General features: G+C 37.4%; 1 protein-coding gene across 1 annotated transcript in view; it reads left to right on the top strand.

Annotated features, from left to right (window-relative positions):
• Window positions 1-13,270, top strand: part of LOC108577474 (eye-specific diacylglycerol kinase) — a 94,167-nt gene that overhangs the window by 14,016 nt on the left and 66,881 nt on the right. Inside the window, exon 2 of the mRNA XM_017940630.1 lies at window positions 5,869-6,010. Coding sequence (XP_017796119.1) covers window positions 5,869-6,010 — 142 coding nt within the window. The remainder of the gene's footprint in view (window positions 1-5,868; window positions 6,011-13,270) is intronic.

A 13,270-nucleotide genomic window follows, 5' to 3' on the forward strand; every position in this document is an offset into this window, starting at 1 on the left:
CAAAGTTCTTAAATTTTAAATATTTAAATTTTCAATGTTTCAAAGTTTCAAATTTTTAAGCTTTCAAATATTCAAAGTTTTCAATCATTCCAAGTTTCAAACATTCAAATTGTCAAATTTTCAAATATCAAAATTCCACCAACCACGAGCAAATACAATACGACCTCCACGCTCGAACGGTTCATCGATAACCGGACCAACGACAAAAATAACATTTCCAAGAATTCCTCTCTACGGGAACAGAATAATTTCCACAAATAAACAAAATTCCTCTTTCCTCAACGTTAAATGCTTTTATGCAAGATTCGTTAACGTGAAGCCTTGTTAGGCAAATTCAAGAATCTTTCTGTAGTTAAGCATTCGACGTTTCCCGTCTCTCTCTAGACGACAGATTTCATAAACAGAATGAATTCCAATATCAAGCGGGATCGACTTTTGAATATTGAGAGGTCTCGAAAGGGCCATAGACTGCCGGGTCGAATATCGTCTATTGGTAAATGAAATTTTCAAGTTCTGTATTATGGTCGCGTATCCTCTAGGGGGTCCTCGTGAATCTTTAATGACCGCAAAGCGTTCATTATTAAGGAACTAATTCTACATAGCGCACCGTCCCGCAGCCAGTCCCTGTTTATATTTAGAATTTATCTTCTCGCACAAGTACCATGTGCACCACCATTTACCTGTGTTCCGGCTTCCAGATGGTTCGTTGTTCTCGTTCAATGGTAATTCGAATGAAAAATTAGCCAGCTCGTATTCTTTCCCCTTTTTCAATCAATTCATTTGAAACTGTCTCTAATCAATTATAATTAAACCTAGTGTAATTTAAAGATATCTGTATTTCAATCATTCTACGAGAATTTTACATAAATTATACTAAATAATACTAGCAACGATAATTAATATTTAAGAATTGAGTAAATTCAGTATCTTCTTTCAAATTTCATTCAAAGATATTTGCAATTCTTTTTTATGAGAAATTAAATTATTGTTTTATAAGCGATACGTTGTTATCATCAGTGATAATTAACATTTCAAAATTGGGCAAATTCAGCGCCTTGTTTCAAATTTAATTTCAAACTATTCGCAATTCTTCTTTATGAGAAATTAAATTATCGTTTTATAAGTTCATTAATTCTATGAGAATTTTACATAAATGGATTAACAATGTCAAGCTAAATAATAGAAGTAATTATTCTTATTGATATTAATAATAAAAAATTTTAAATTTGACAAATTCAGTGTCTTATTTCAAATTTAATTCGAAGCTGTTTGCAATCGTTCTTTGCGAGAAATTAAATCACTGTTTTATGGATAATAACAATGTTAATTAAGCGAGGTAATTACGATTATTAGTTGGGAATTGATTTTGTGAATTCAGAGGGTTCTATTGTTTTCAGTACAGTGCATAGCGAATTCAACGATCGGGGGTTGTTGCGGTCGAGCCTAGCGTGTACGGTAGCGCTTACTGAATTAATAAGTTGTTCTTCGATTGTAACAGAAATGTTTGCGGAAGAGACGTGTTAATGGAAAACATAGTTGCATAGAAATTTCACCTAGAAATGTTTGTAAATTTTTAGTAATTACACCGATCGATAATATAAATAAATTCACTTTTTACATCGCTGATGGCCAATGATTAATTAAGAGCAGTTTCTCCTTCTTGAAAAATAATTGTGCATTTTGATGACAACGAAAGTAATGTTTCGTGCACCGTGCTTAATTAATGGAATACCGAGCTCGTTAACGGAGAAGATACCGAGGTAATATTTACTCCTATCGCCGGAGGGTTGTTAGTTATAATTAATTTCGAGGATGTTACCCAGGTGAATCGTCTCGTTCGACGTCCTCTAAATTTTTAATCTACCGAAGGAAACTCCTTCCTAAACGTACACACTTGCAAATGAAACATATTCCGATAATTCATCTCGAAGATGTCACTCGTGTCTAAATTTTGAATCAACCTAAAGGAACTCTTTCAAGTAAAATTCTACGTTGTTTCAATTGAAGCATATTCGAAGAATATGTCACGAACGATTGAATTGACAAAAATGAAAATGAACGCGTGTATACTCGAACCTTGAAACGAGCATTTCGGACGAGGTTCATTTCGAGCCACTTAATTACAACATTTCCAGGCTTTTATTGTTAATTGCAGCTATCGCTTCGGAATTATCGAGCCGCTTGACTCGATTATTTGCAAACTCTCTTCCTGAATTCGATTGACGATCATAGTAATTGAAATTACGAAGGCTTAACCGGTTCAACGAGTCCTCGTTACGTATTCATGAATTCCCCCTAATCAATACCCCGAATCACAAATTAACCGTCGAATGTAACACACTGTACTCCGCAATTTCTAAACAATAAAACATTCGCAACCGTTTAAACCCACTGGATCTCGAAGAAGAGAACAGAAAAGCTTGAACTCGGTGAAACGTAGCGGAAGATACGGTGACAGAAAAGGACGCACAACTTCAAACACACTTGTCAAGATAGGTTAATCGTGATCAAACGGGTAATCTCCATTTTCTGATGCACGAGTGACACGACTACCCTTCCAGATCTTTCGACTTCCAGCGGTATAACGTACGTGTACATAGAGAAACGGATCCAATACGCAACAGATAGCAGAGGGAAAACGTAAAACCACGTTATTTCTCGTTCCCTTTTCTCCTGTCTCGTCCGTTTGACCTAGATATCTGACAATTTCCGCGGACTAATTATGCAGAAAGCAGTCGTGCAGGCAGGCAGGCAGGCGAGCTTTGCGAACGCGGCCTAAAATTTTTACATAATCGTCGAAAGGGCGGACCAACCCAGGGGGGTGACTTTGTTGCTCGTCAAAGTTGCATGCCGCGGCGCGCATTATACCCCGGGTCGCGTCTCTGAAATTTAAAGTGTCCTTGAATTTTTCACCACGAACCCGAACCCAGCGAGATCCTGCCGCGGTTACGTTATCAACTCGTTCTTTGGTAGTCGGGACCGTCGTCGAAGTTAGTATACCGAGTTCGAGTTAACCGTTTGAGGATGGAGAATTAATGTATAGCCGGTGGAAGGGATGTAGCGAGGTCGTGCATTAGAGCGTTAAATGGCCACGCCCACTGACGTAGCCACGCCCAGTGATGTGCGTCATTTGTGAATTGATTTTTGAAATTTCTGCTCGGAATCTTTGGATGTTCAGTGCTCGGTTAAATTGAACTGACATATTTCTACTTTCCTCCTGTCATTCGGTGCCTCGAGCTCGATAAACTTAAACACGTTGATAAGGAAAGTGAATGGTGAGCTTCAGTAATGCTCGGTTAAATTGAAATGAAGTTTGCTCGGTTAAATTGAACCGAACCATCCCCACTCTTCTTCTACCACTCATTGACAGTGTCTCAAACTCAGTAAACTTAAACATATCGAGAAGGAAAGTGAATAGTGAGTTTCAGTAATGCTCGGTTAAATTGAAGTCTGCTCGGTTAAATTGAACTGACGTATCCCCACTTCTCTCCTACCACTCAGTGACTAGATCTCGGTAAACTTAAACATATCGAGAAGGAAAGTGAATAGTGAGCATCAGTAATGCTCGGTTAAATTGAACCGAACCATCCCCACTCTTCCCCCACCACTCGGTGCCTCAACCTCAGCAAACTTAGACACATAGACAAGAAAAGTGAATAGTGAAGCATAGTGAGATTAAGCGAGTCAACATCAAAAATTTCAATTTCCATAATTTTCCTCCTATCTTCATAAAAATGGTATCAACGAATTACTAAAATTCTCCCAATGGAAATGAATCCAAACACGACACAAATCCACTTTCGTTGATTTCCTGATTTTTAACATCATCCTGTGACAAAAAGGGAGTACTTCAATCTGTCATACTTAAAAAAAGAGAACAACCTCTCAAATTCAAAGATACAAGCCTATACAGTTTCACGTTTTCAACTTCAAACTTACTATAAAAAACAGAAAATGTGACGTATATGTATTTCTCTCCTGCGGTCTTCGTATCGAGGTTACATGTGCTTACACGAGTTGGTGACCACACCAACTATTTGTGTTGCTGAAAAATACGAGTGTACTGGTCGCGTTCGTACTCTTTCGTGGACGAGTACGCGCGCACCTATACGCGTCCATCGTCCTCAAAGGGTTAATTTCGAAACATGGCTACTTTCGTTGCTTGCTTATGCTCCGTGTGCGTTGCTGCACCGGTGAAATGTGTAACGGCGTGCTGTACGGAGCGCCGAGACAAGGATAAGCTTGTAGTCGTTAGTGGGGGTTTAATAATGGCGGTATTTATAGTGAACATCGAGGGGCGTCGTCGATAATTTTATCGCGATATAACGGATTATTTCCTGATTGTTTTCCGTGGACGGAAACAGGTTTGTTGAATGATAATTGTACCGAAGAGCGTATTTGTGGAGTTGTTTAGACAAGGAGTAATACAGGCTGTTTCTAAACAATTTTACTACTTGTACGGAGAATTTGTTTGAAAATTTCGAGAATGTGAAGCAAGTGAAGACACTTCGACGACAAAATACATTTGTAACATGTGTTAACATTTTTTTTTTTTTTTAACCGCCTTCTATACGGAGTTTCTTTTTTTTTTATTCCTCTGTAAGAGGAACGATACTTTAAAGAAAGGTAAGTGGAGATGATTCAGTTTCAAAGTTGGCGAAACCAGATTTATGGATCGAATGATGAAAATTCTTTTAAATGTTGTTTTTGTGACACACAACATACGTTCACATTTTATTCTACGAAATACTACCACGCATTTATAAATCACTTTACACGATCAAACAACAAGTACAACACCTCTACTCTTCGGTAGATGAAGAATCATCACTCTGTACAATGAGCATGACAGCGTCTACAAAAGCTCGCTTATCTCGATGTCGTCTAACTGTTACGATTCGTGAATTCGATGTAACGTGTAATCGTTGGACAGCGGATTTTTATGCGTTTATGGAAAAAGTTAGAGATAAAAATACACAGAATGCACATAATAAGTAAAAATATATAAATAAACCTAAAATATAGTACTTATTGGGATATTTATCTAGCTTCTATACTTTTAATTATATTCATGAAAATATGAATTTGCATAAAAATCCGCAGTCTAGTAATCATTAAGTAAACTGTGCAGTTTTTTGATTCCTCTTGGAAGGAGCAACGCTGCTTCCAAATATGACGCGATCAAGTTCGAAATTCGGGGATATTTTCTTTCTTTTCCTATTCTAAGAATATATTGATAATTATTGTGAAGAAATGAAGACTTTTTGAAGCTTCCTTCTTTCCTTCGCGAAAGATAAGAAAATTCCAAGAATACGTTGATAACGATTGCGAAGAAATGAAAATTTTTTGGTTTCCTTCTTTCCTTCGCAAAAGATGAGAAACTTCAAAGAGTATATTCGTAATGATTGCGAAGAAATGAAATTGTTTGAATTTTCCTTCTTTCCTTTGCAAAAAATAAGAAAATTCCAAAAATATATCGATAACGATTGCGAAGAAATGAACATTTTTTGAAGTTTCCTTTCCTTCATAAAAAATAAGGAAATTCCAAAAATATATCGATAACGATTGCGAAGAAATGAACATTTTTTGGTTTCCTTCTTTCCTTCGCAAAAGATAAGAAAATTCCAAATTGATAACGATTGCGAAGAAACGAAGGCTTTTCCAAGATAAAGTAAATCAATTTTTTAAGATAAAAATTCGCTAATATCCTCGAAACTAGATTCGCTACTATTCCTGATCCCCGGAACACCGGGAGCGTGCATTGTTCGCGTCGTAATGGAATTTCTGTAGAGGAATTAACGTCAGCTGCAACAGCGTACCGGCGATATCGAAGTGTCAGTGCTGTAATCGAGTGTCTTGCTGTTTCAGAGGGAGGGAAGAGGGTGGAACGAGTGGGGGTCACCGCGAGCCCCGATCAACGCCCGATTGGGGTCCCGGTGCACTTAATGGAGAACATCTTTGGGTGCCGACGTCAGCTTCCGGTGATTTCTGTTACGTCAACGACTGTTCGGTAAGTGTTACCTCACAAACAACTCTTCTCCAACCGCAATTTCCAACAGATAACAAAGAACCGCGTTGATATTACAAAATCGTCAGGCTCAGCTGTATAATTCTATTCTACCCGCGTGCCAGATTTAAATCGCCAGTCGGAGAGTTGATAGATTGATTTACTCTCTCGGAAAGAAATATCGGAAATTAAACTGGCGTTTTCTTTCCACGATTTTCAACGCATAATTTACGCAGTTTTCAAACGGAGATAACTATTTTCGGTTAAGCTTGAAAGTAGGAAGAATTTATGGAAGGCTTAAGTGGCTTTGAGAAAAGCAAGAGAAGGGAGGGAGATAAATTTCACCTACCAACCTAAAGATTCATAGCACCTCGATCTCGGTGATTCTTTATTCTCTTTACCGAAAGTGATTTATTTCTACAATTTATTGTTCCCGTTTACCTACGGTAACTTCAACGCTGCGTTAAACGCAGACGGTAGAACTTACGAGAATATCGAAAACTCGATATCCTATAAATAATGGAGAACAGTTTCATGCGTAAACATACGGCCCGGCTTGGAAATGAACCAAATGTAAAAGCACGTCCATCGATCCGTCACGATTGCAAACGACAGTATCATCCTCGATGACCGTTACGACCAAGGAATCCGTTATCTACCGCGATGGCTTCATTTGTAGATCAATTATCCGGCAAACGAACCGGCTGTATTCGAATCTCTGGCCGACAATTCAATCGGTGCATTATTGTCTCTCCTGCACATTGTTTCTGCTGAATCGTGACACAAATCCTTCTCGATACGTTTCCTATCCGGTGTAACGACGAAGAAAAGAATACTCCGCTCGAAACGGTGTATAATAATCTCTCGAACAGCGAAATCATTATAAGCGTGTAATTTGTGTATAATTTAGATGGAAAATTAGCGGGATGATTAAATTTTAATTTACGTGGAAAATTACGAGGAGCGTTTAAATTTTTTTCGGATAAATAAGGAGAATGCTATCGATAACTATAATTTGCCCTCGACTCGTCATCCTACAGTGGGTGATCGAATGTACTAGGGTGGATTGGAAAGTTCACGGCCTAAGTATGAAGGATTGCAGCTAAGTGTTTGTAATTTTTACCGAATAATATGTAATTAATTGTGTACTAATGTATACAGTTTCGTGTCTCTGTCGTGCCTCGCAAGTAGAGGTATTTGCAGTAGATGGAGTAGAGATGGACAAAATTAGAAAACGAACAGCGATCCAATACCTGAAGATAAAGGACCTCACTTCGAAGATCATTCAAGGACCTTGCGAAAATTATTCCTTGCGAAAATCATTCAAGGTCCTTGCGGTGATGTCCTTTGTCACCAGGTACTGGATCATTCCTCGCTTCTATTCGTCTCTTCTCCGTCTCTGTAAACACCCCTACGTCACCAGCTGTAAAAGAGAGCCACGAAACTTCGTACGTCGGTACACAAATGATCACAGATTACACCGTAGAAATTGCAAGCACCTAGCAGCAGTTCAGTCCACCCTCGTATGAAGTTTGAACAAGAATGGAATTGAAAATACACTTAAAATGAAACCTTTTCTTTTTTTTATTACACAGTGTATTCTCACGTTTGTAATAACATTTCAAGAGAATTGTAAAATTTCTAGGAATTGTTGAAAATTTTCGTTAGAACGACAAGAGATTATCATTCCTTATGTCGGACGGCACCGCTATCATTTTTACTTTTTCCGTCGCCGTGTGGTCGACGAACGTTCAGTTCACTTAAGTGGGTTTCTCAGGCCTTTTTTGCTAATTTATTACACAAGTTCAGTAACAGTTATTGACATGAGCTTCATTCCTACGTAATCACTCGTTCTTGAAGAACGACTACAAATTTTTTTGTTGAAAAATAACTAAATATGGCTGCTGCGGAACACGTCAAACATGAAGAAAAAAAGTACGTTGACGGTTGCCATGATTCGAGCCGTTCTGCTTATCTGAATTAAAAACAAAAAGTCCTTCGTTTCTCTCTGTCATCGCGTCGTGTTCACTTCGCTCTAACCGCGCTTTCTCAGTTCTAAGAAACTTGCTACATTCGAAAAGGTGTCCTCTGCCTTGAACAATTTTCAAAAATACACATATCAATATTTCGTCAAGCCGTCATTCCCACTTACAATTGCTCGAACGCGTCTCGGCGTACTTTCCATACTTTTTCCGCAGATTTCCTTTATTCCTGCGTCATAACGCTTCTAAAATGTCACTTGCTGTTTATTAGTTATCATTTCTGAGGCAACACCACGTTTCAATCGTTCCCGTAGGTTTTCATTTGAACCTTTCTTCTTAGGTAGACGAAAGCTGTCAAAATATACGATCAAATCGTCTGTCTACGTCTTAAGTGCAGAACCGAAGGATATATTTGACTATTATCGAAAACATCAGACGCGATCGTAATAATTGGATCACTCGCTGTAATTTGCAAGACTCTGTTTGGAAGTCGGGTGTACCGCGGCGACGAGCAATTAACGTTACGTCACTAGCGTAGTTTATTTACCTGGTATCTTCCATTCAGGAGTTATTACGAGCAGAGAAAGAGAAGAGGAAAAAGGGGACTTACGTAAGGAGAAGGAAGGTTGTTCTTGTCGTAGTACGCCTTTTGTTCGCTTCTAAGATGAGGTAAATCATTCAGATCCGTGGGGAAAGTTTACCATTCGAGGTATCTACAATGGATTCCGGTTAATTGGGACGCCGGTTCAGCGGGACCACGGTTCATTTGGCACAGATACTGAACAACGGAATATAAATACGTGTTTATTTACTTATTTTTCGTTACTTACTAATGTTATTTTATTACTTATTGTTAGCTTTGTTTGCATGCTTAACCCGTCGACTACGAATACAGCTAATCACAAAATTGAGTGTACACGCATATTAGACGTATGTTTATTTAGAGAATAGAGTAATAACGTAACTTTTTGTCATGAAATTTTTTTATTTGTGTAATATATTCCTTTAAATGAAAAAATATTGGACAAAATTTTTTAAATATACAATGCTACGTATATACTTAAATGTATAATGCACGGCGAATTGTACCCTCTGACACAGATTTATCAAGTCTTGAGGAAACATCTACTGTTAATTTTGGTACACTGGTATTAGGTTTAATTTTAATTTGTCGCACAATACATATATCGTTCGTCGTATTCGGAAAGAATTTTCCTTCTCCCTCGACTGCTTCTATTTTGTAGTGTACCTTCGTATCTAAATTTATTAATTATTTTATGTACAGTAGAATGAGTTCTACCAATTATACTGCCGATTTCCCGAAATTAACAATAATTTGACGAACAGAAACGTCTGTTTCCTTTCTTTCCGGAGCCATTGTTGTACCTGACGCAAAATAACAAACGAAGATTAACACAATGGACGTAATGTGTTCTGCGATGTTGCGTAGTAGTCTTTCTATAATAAAATTGGATAATAAATGCACAACAACATTCAGTTTTAGGGGATTCCCATTCTGTACGCTCAATTATGCGTTGGTAAAATCGTTGCATGTTTAGAAACAATAAAGAAAAAAAACTAGTTTACTTTTTCTTTTCAATTTTTTTAGCAATCGAATTTAAACAGTAGTACAATAAAGGTAAATATTTAAGTATTTAAATTTACTAATTATTGCAATTTTCTTTGCTATATGTTAAGAAATACAGGGTGTCTCGTAACTTCTCGAACACCCGGAAATGGAGGGTTGCTGGGGTGACTCTGAACAACTTTTTCCTTTACCAAAATGTTGTTTGAAGCTTCATTTTTGAATTATTAAGGAAAAACATTGGCCAATCAGAGCGCGCGTAGAGCCCGCGCTCAGGGACGGGCGAACAGGGATTCACCCGCGGGCTATCGTGAACGACGCGTACGCGTGACTTCTCGGTTATCGATCGCTGTCAAAAAAATTTCACTTTGCACCGCTATTTTTATAAGGCCTAGAGAAATGGTTTTTTGCCGTCATTCCGACGTTTGTATAAATTTTTTGAAAAAACTGCAATTAGTCGGAATAGCGAAGAAAATAGCGAAGGTCGTTTTTACAAAATCTAAAAAATACGGATGAGCCTCTGTTCTCCGTCCCTGAGCGCGGGCTCTACGCGTTTTTCCTTAATAATTCAAAAACGAAGCTTCAACAAACATTTTGGTAAAGGAAAAAGTTGTTCAGAGTCACCCCAGCAACCCCCCATTTCCGGGTGTTCGAGGAGTTACGGGACACCCTGTATAGATTCAATACGAGTGTACACTCAATTCTGCGACTAACTGTATACGCTCTCACAAGTCTGCCAATGTATGTATACGAAAGACGTAAATATACGCCCTCTTCATTTTTCTTACTGTAAAACCTTATTTTATTTTTTTATTTTGGTCAATGAGCATAACGATGTGCGACTGACATACAAATATCGCGCCGTCTATATTGATGGTTCTGTGCGAATGTGCGCCGCAGTCAAAGGGTTAAACACACATTTGTATTCAAGACCGAATATTGCATACGTTTTTAGCTTCATTTTTTACGTTGTTCAGATTTTGCCCGTTGAAATTCGCTTTTTTGGGACCGCTGCTTAATTGGGACAAATCAGTGCGGTCCCAATGTGTCCCAATTAACCGGAATCCACTGTAATTAGCGGAGGCGAACATTTTGTCTTCCGAATTGTCTATAGAGCTTTCTCTCTGTCGAACGATATTATTCTCTTGCAGAGCCCTCTTTGTTGTAATATGAAAAGAGATCGGAAAGCGGGTGATTAATCCGATATGATTTCTTCCTTTTGTCTATTTTACCGTTGAAATTGAAGAAAAGGATTTCTAATTGCGAAGTTCAGGAATTGGGTTCAGTAGCGTTGTGCTAGAGAATCGTTCAAATTTTGTAAATTTCTGACGACGAATCTTTAGTTTTTCTATGACAAATCTGAGATGATTTCTTCTTCCGTCTATTTCTCTCTTGAAATTGAAGAAAAGGCTTTTTAATTGTAATCTTCGAAACTTGGCTCGAATAGCACTGTGCTAGAGAATCGTTCAAATTTTGTAAATTTCTAACGACGAATCTTTAGTTTTTCTATGACAAATCTGAGATGATTTCTTCTTCCGTCTATTTCTCTCTTGAAATTGAAGAAAAGGCATTTTAATTGTAATCTTCGAAACTTGGCTCGAATAGCACTGTGCTAAAGAATCGTTCAACTCTTGTAAATTTCTAACGACGAATCTTCAGTTTTTCTACGCACTCTAATTGTAAATTTCACTGTGCTAAAGAATCGTTCAACTCTTGTAAATTTCTAACGACGAATCTTCAGTTTTTCTACGACTAAATCTACGATAAATCTCATAATTTCTTCCTTCATCTACTTTTCTCTTAAAACAGAAGACGATTTTTGGACACTGCTAAAGACTTTCCAGTGGCAAACTTCAGAACTTAGCTCAAATAACACTGTGCTACAGAGTTCTTTAATTATTTTCCGAATTTCTCTAACGAATATTCATTTCTGTGCAACGATTTTTATTCTACAACGTTTCCTCCTCCGAGTGTCTCAAAATTTAGCTGCAAAATTAGGTAGCAGGCTACCAATTAGAAGAATCTCTACGAACAAGCTGAAACAGTTCCACCCAAAAGTACTCTAGAAAAGGGCAGAACTCGTCGACTGAACGAAACCTCTTTCGCTACAATTAGAAACTTCTGTCATTACGCGGTTCAATCTCTTCCACTCTGCAGCTCAATATCTCATAATCAGATCTCCACTGGATATTGTACACACATTTGGCTCGCGTAATTAGCGACAAGTTAAACAATCCAGTTTGCGTCACAGATTATCGAACGTACACACTATATTCTAATAACTTATTTGCACAACAGTTTCCATGTATATTTAACATTCTCTAGACAATAAATAAGAACAATTCTCCTCGATAATTCTTCACATCGAACAATAACATAAACATTCTTCGCACAGTAACAATCGTAAATTTCTCTCCTTTCGTTTATTCTTCTTTTTTTCACCGTTGTTACATTTTTCATTCGAATCGTGCGTAATATAATACGATAAGAAACATTCTTGCCACGATATCGTAGCGATAACAGTCGTAAACGTCCGCGAATGGAGAATAAACGTTTCGAATAACTTTTATAATAAATCGTTTCCACTGCAACCGAGCAATGTTCGTGAATTTCCAGTTATTACGATCCCTTTACCAGGTGAAACGCGATGCACGCAAACTTTTTTCCTTTTTGTTTTGTTATCGACAACTTGTTAAACAAGCATTCCCGAAGTATGTTTGCCGAAACTTTTTACCCGGGAATTGTTCCGTTTGGGGACACGCGCGGAGGAAAAGTTTCCTACGAATTGTTTTGTTTCATTTTTCCGCTAACCTCCCCAGCGGTTTTCAATTGATTTTATGCGCAACAGTACCGTGCACATTTTCTGGCAAATGTAGTTTACCGATACGACGGAAAAATTTCGAGGGTGAAACATGCATAAAGTAACTTTCCTCGGCGATCTTCGAATGTCTGCCATTTGTCGGGATACGAAAAAATATTACGTTCGTTGTAACGTCGTTGCTTTTTAAGTAGTCTTCTTCTTTTTTTTTGGAGTGTTTTTAATTTTTAGGGAAATGTTAAAGGGACGAAAATTTCGTCTGTTTAGAAACGGTGGAAATACTCAACATACTAGAAGACATAAGTTTACCAGACCATAAAATAACTTTCCTCGACGTTCTTCGAATGTCTGCCATTTTTCGAGATAGGAAAAAATATTACGTTCGTTGTAACGTCGTTGCTTTTTAAGCAGTCTTCTTCTTTTTTTTTTGGAGTGTTTTTAATTTTTAGGGAAATGTTAAAGGGACGAAAATTTGTCTCTTTGAAAAGTGATATAAAAGACGTAAGTTTGCCAGTGTGTCGTAAAAAATTGAGAGTGAAATGTGCATAAAATAACTTCGAATATCTACCATTTTTGTGAATACGAAAAACGTTGAAGCTCTCCAAGTATCCCTCATTTTTTCCAACGAAGTATACCACAATTCTTTTAATTTTCAGTGAAAAATGAGAGGGCTGAAAATTTCGTATTTCTAAAAACAGTAAAAATATTCATCAAATTAATAAAAAAAAATAATAAAACTATTACCTCATCGCGTGTAAAATTGACCAGAAAACTTGAAATCTCCCACAAAAATTAAAAGAGAAGATAAATTTCATATCTCCCAAAATACCAAAATTATTCAAATCTCAATAAAACAAAATTATCATCTCATACACAAA

This window comes from Habropoda laboriosa, unplaced genomic scaffold (assembly GCF_001263275.1).
Source record: "Habropoda laboriosa isolate 0110345459 unplaced genomic scaffold, ASM126327v1 scaffold776, whole genome shotgun sequence".
Taxonomy (NCBI): domain Eukaryota; kingdom Metazoa; phylum Arthropoda; class Insecta; order Hymenoptera; family Apidae; genus Habropoda; species Habropoda laboriosa.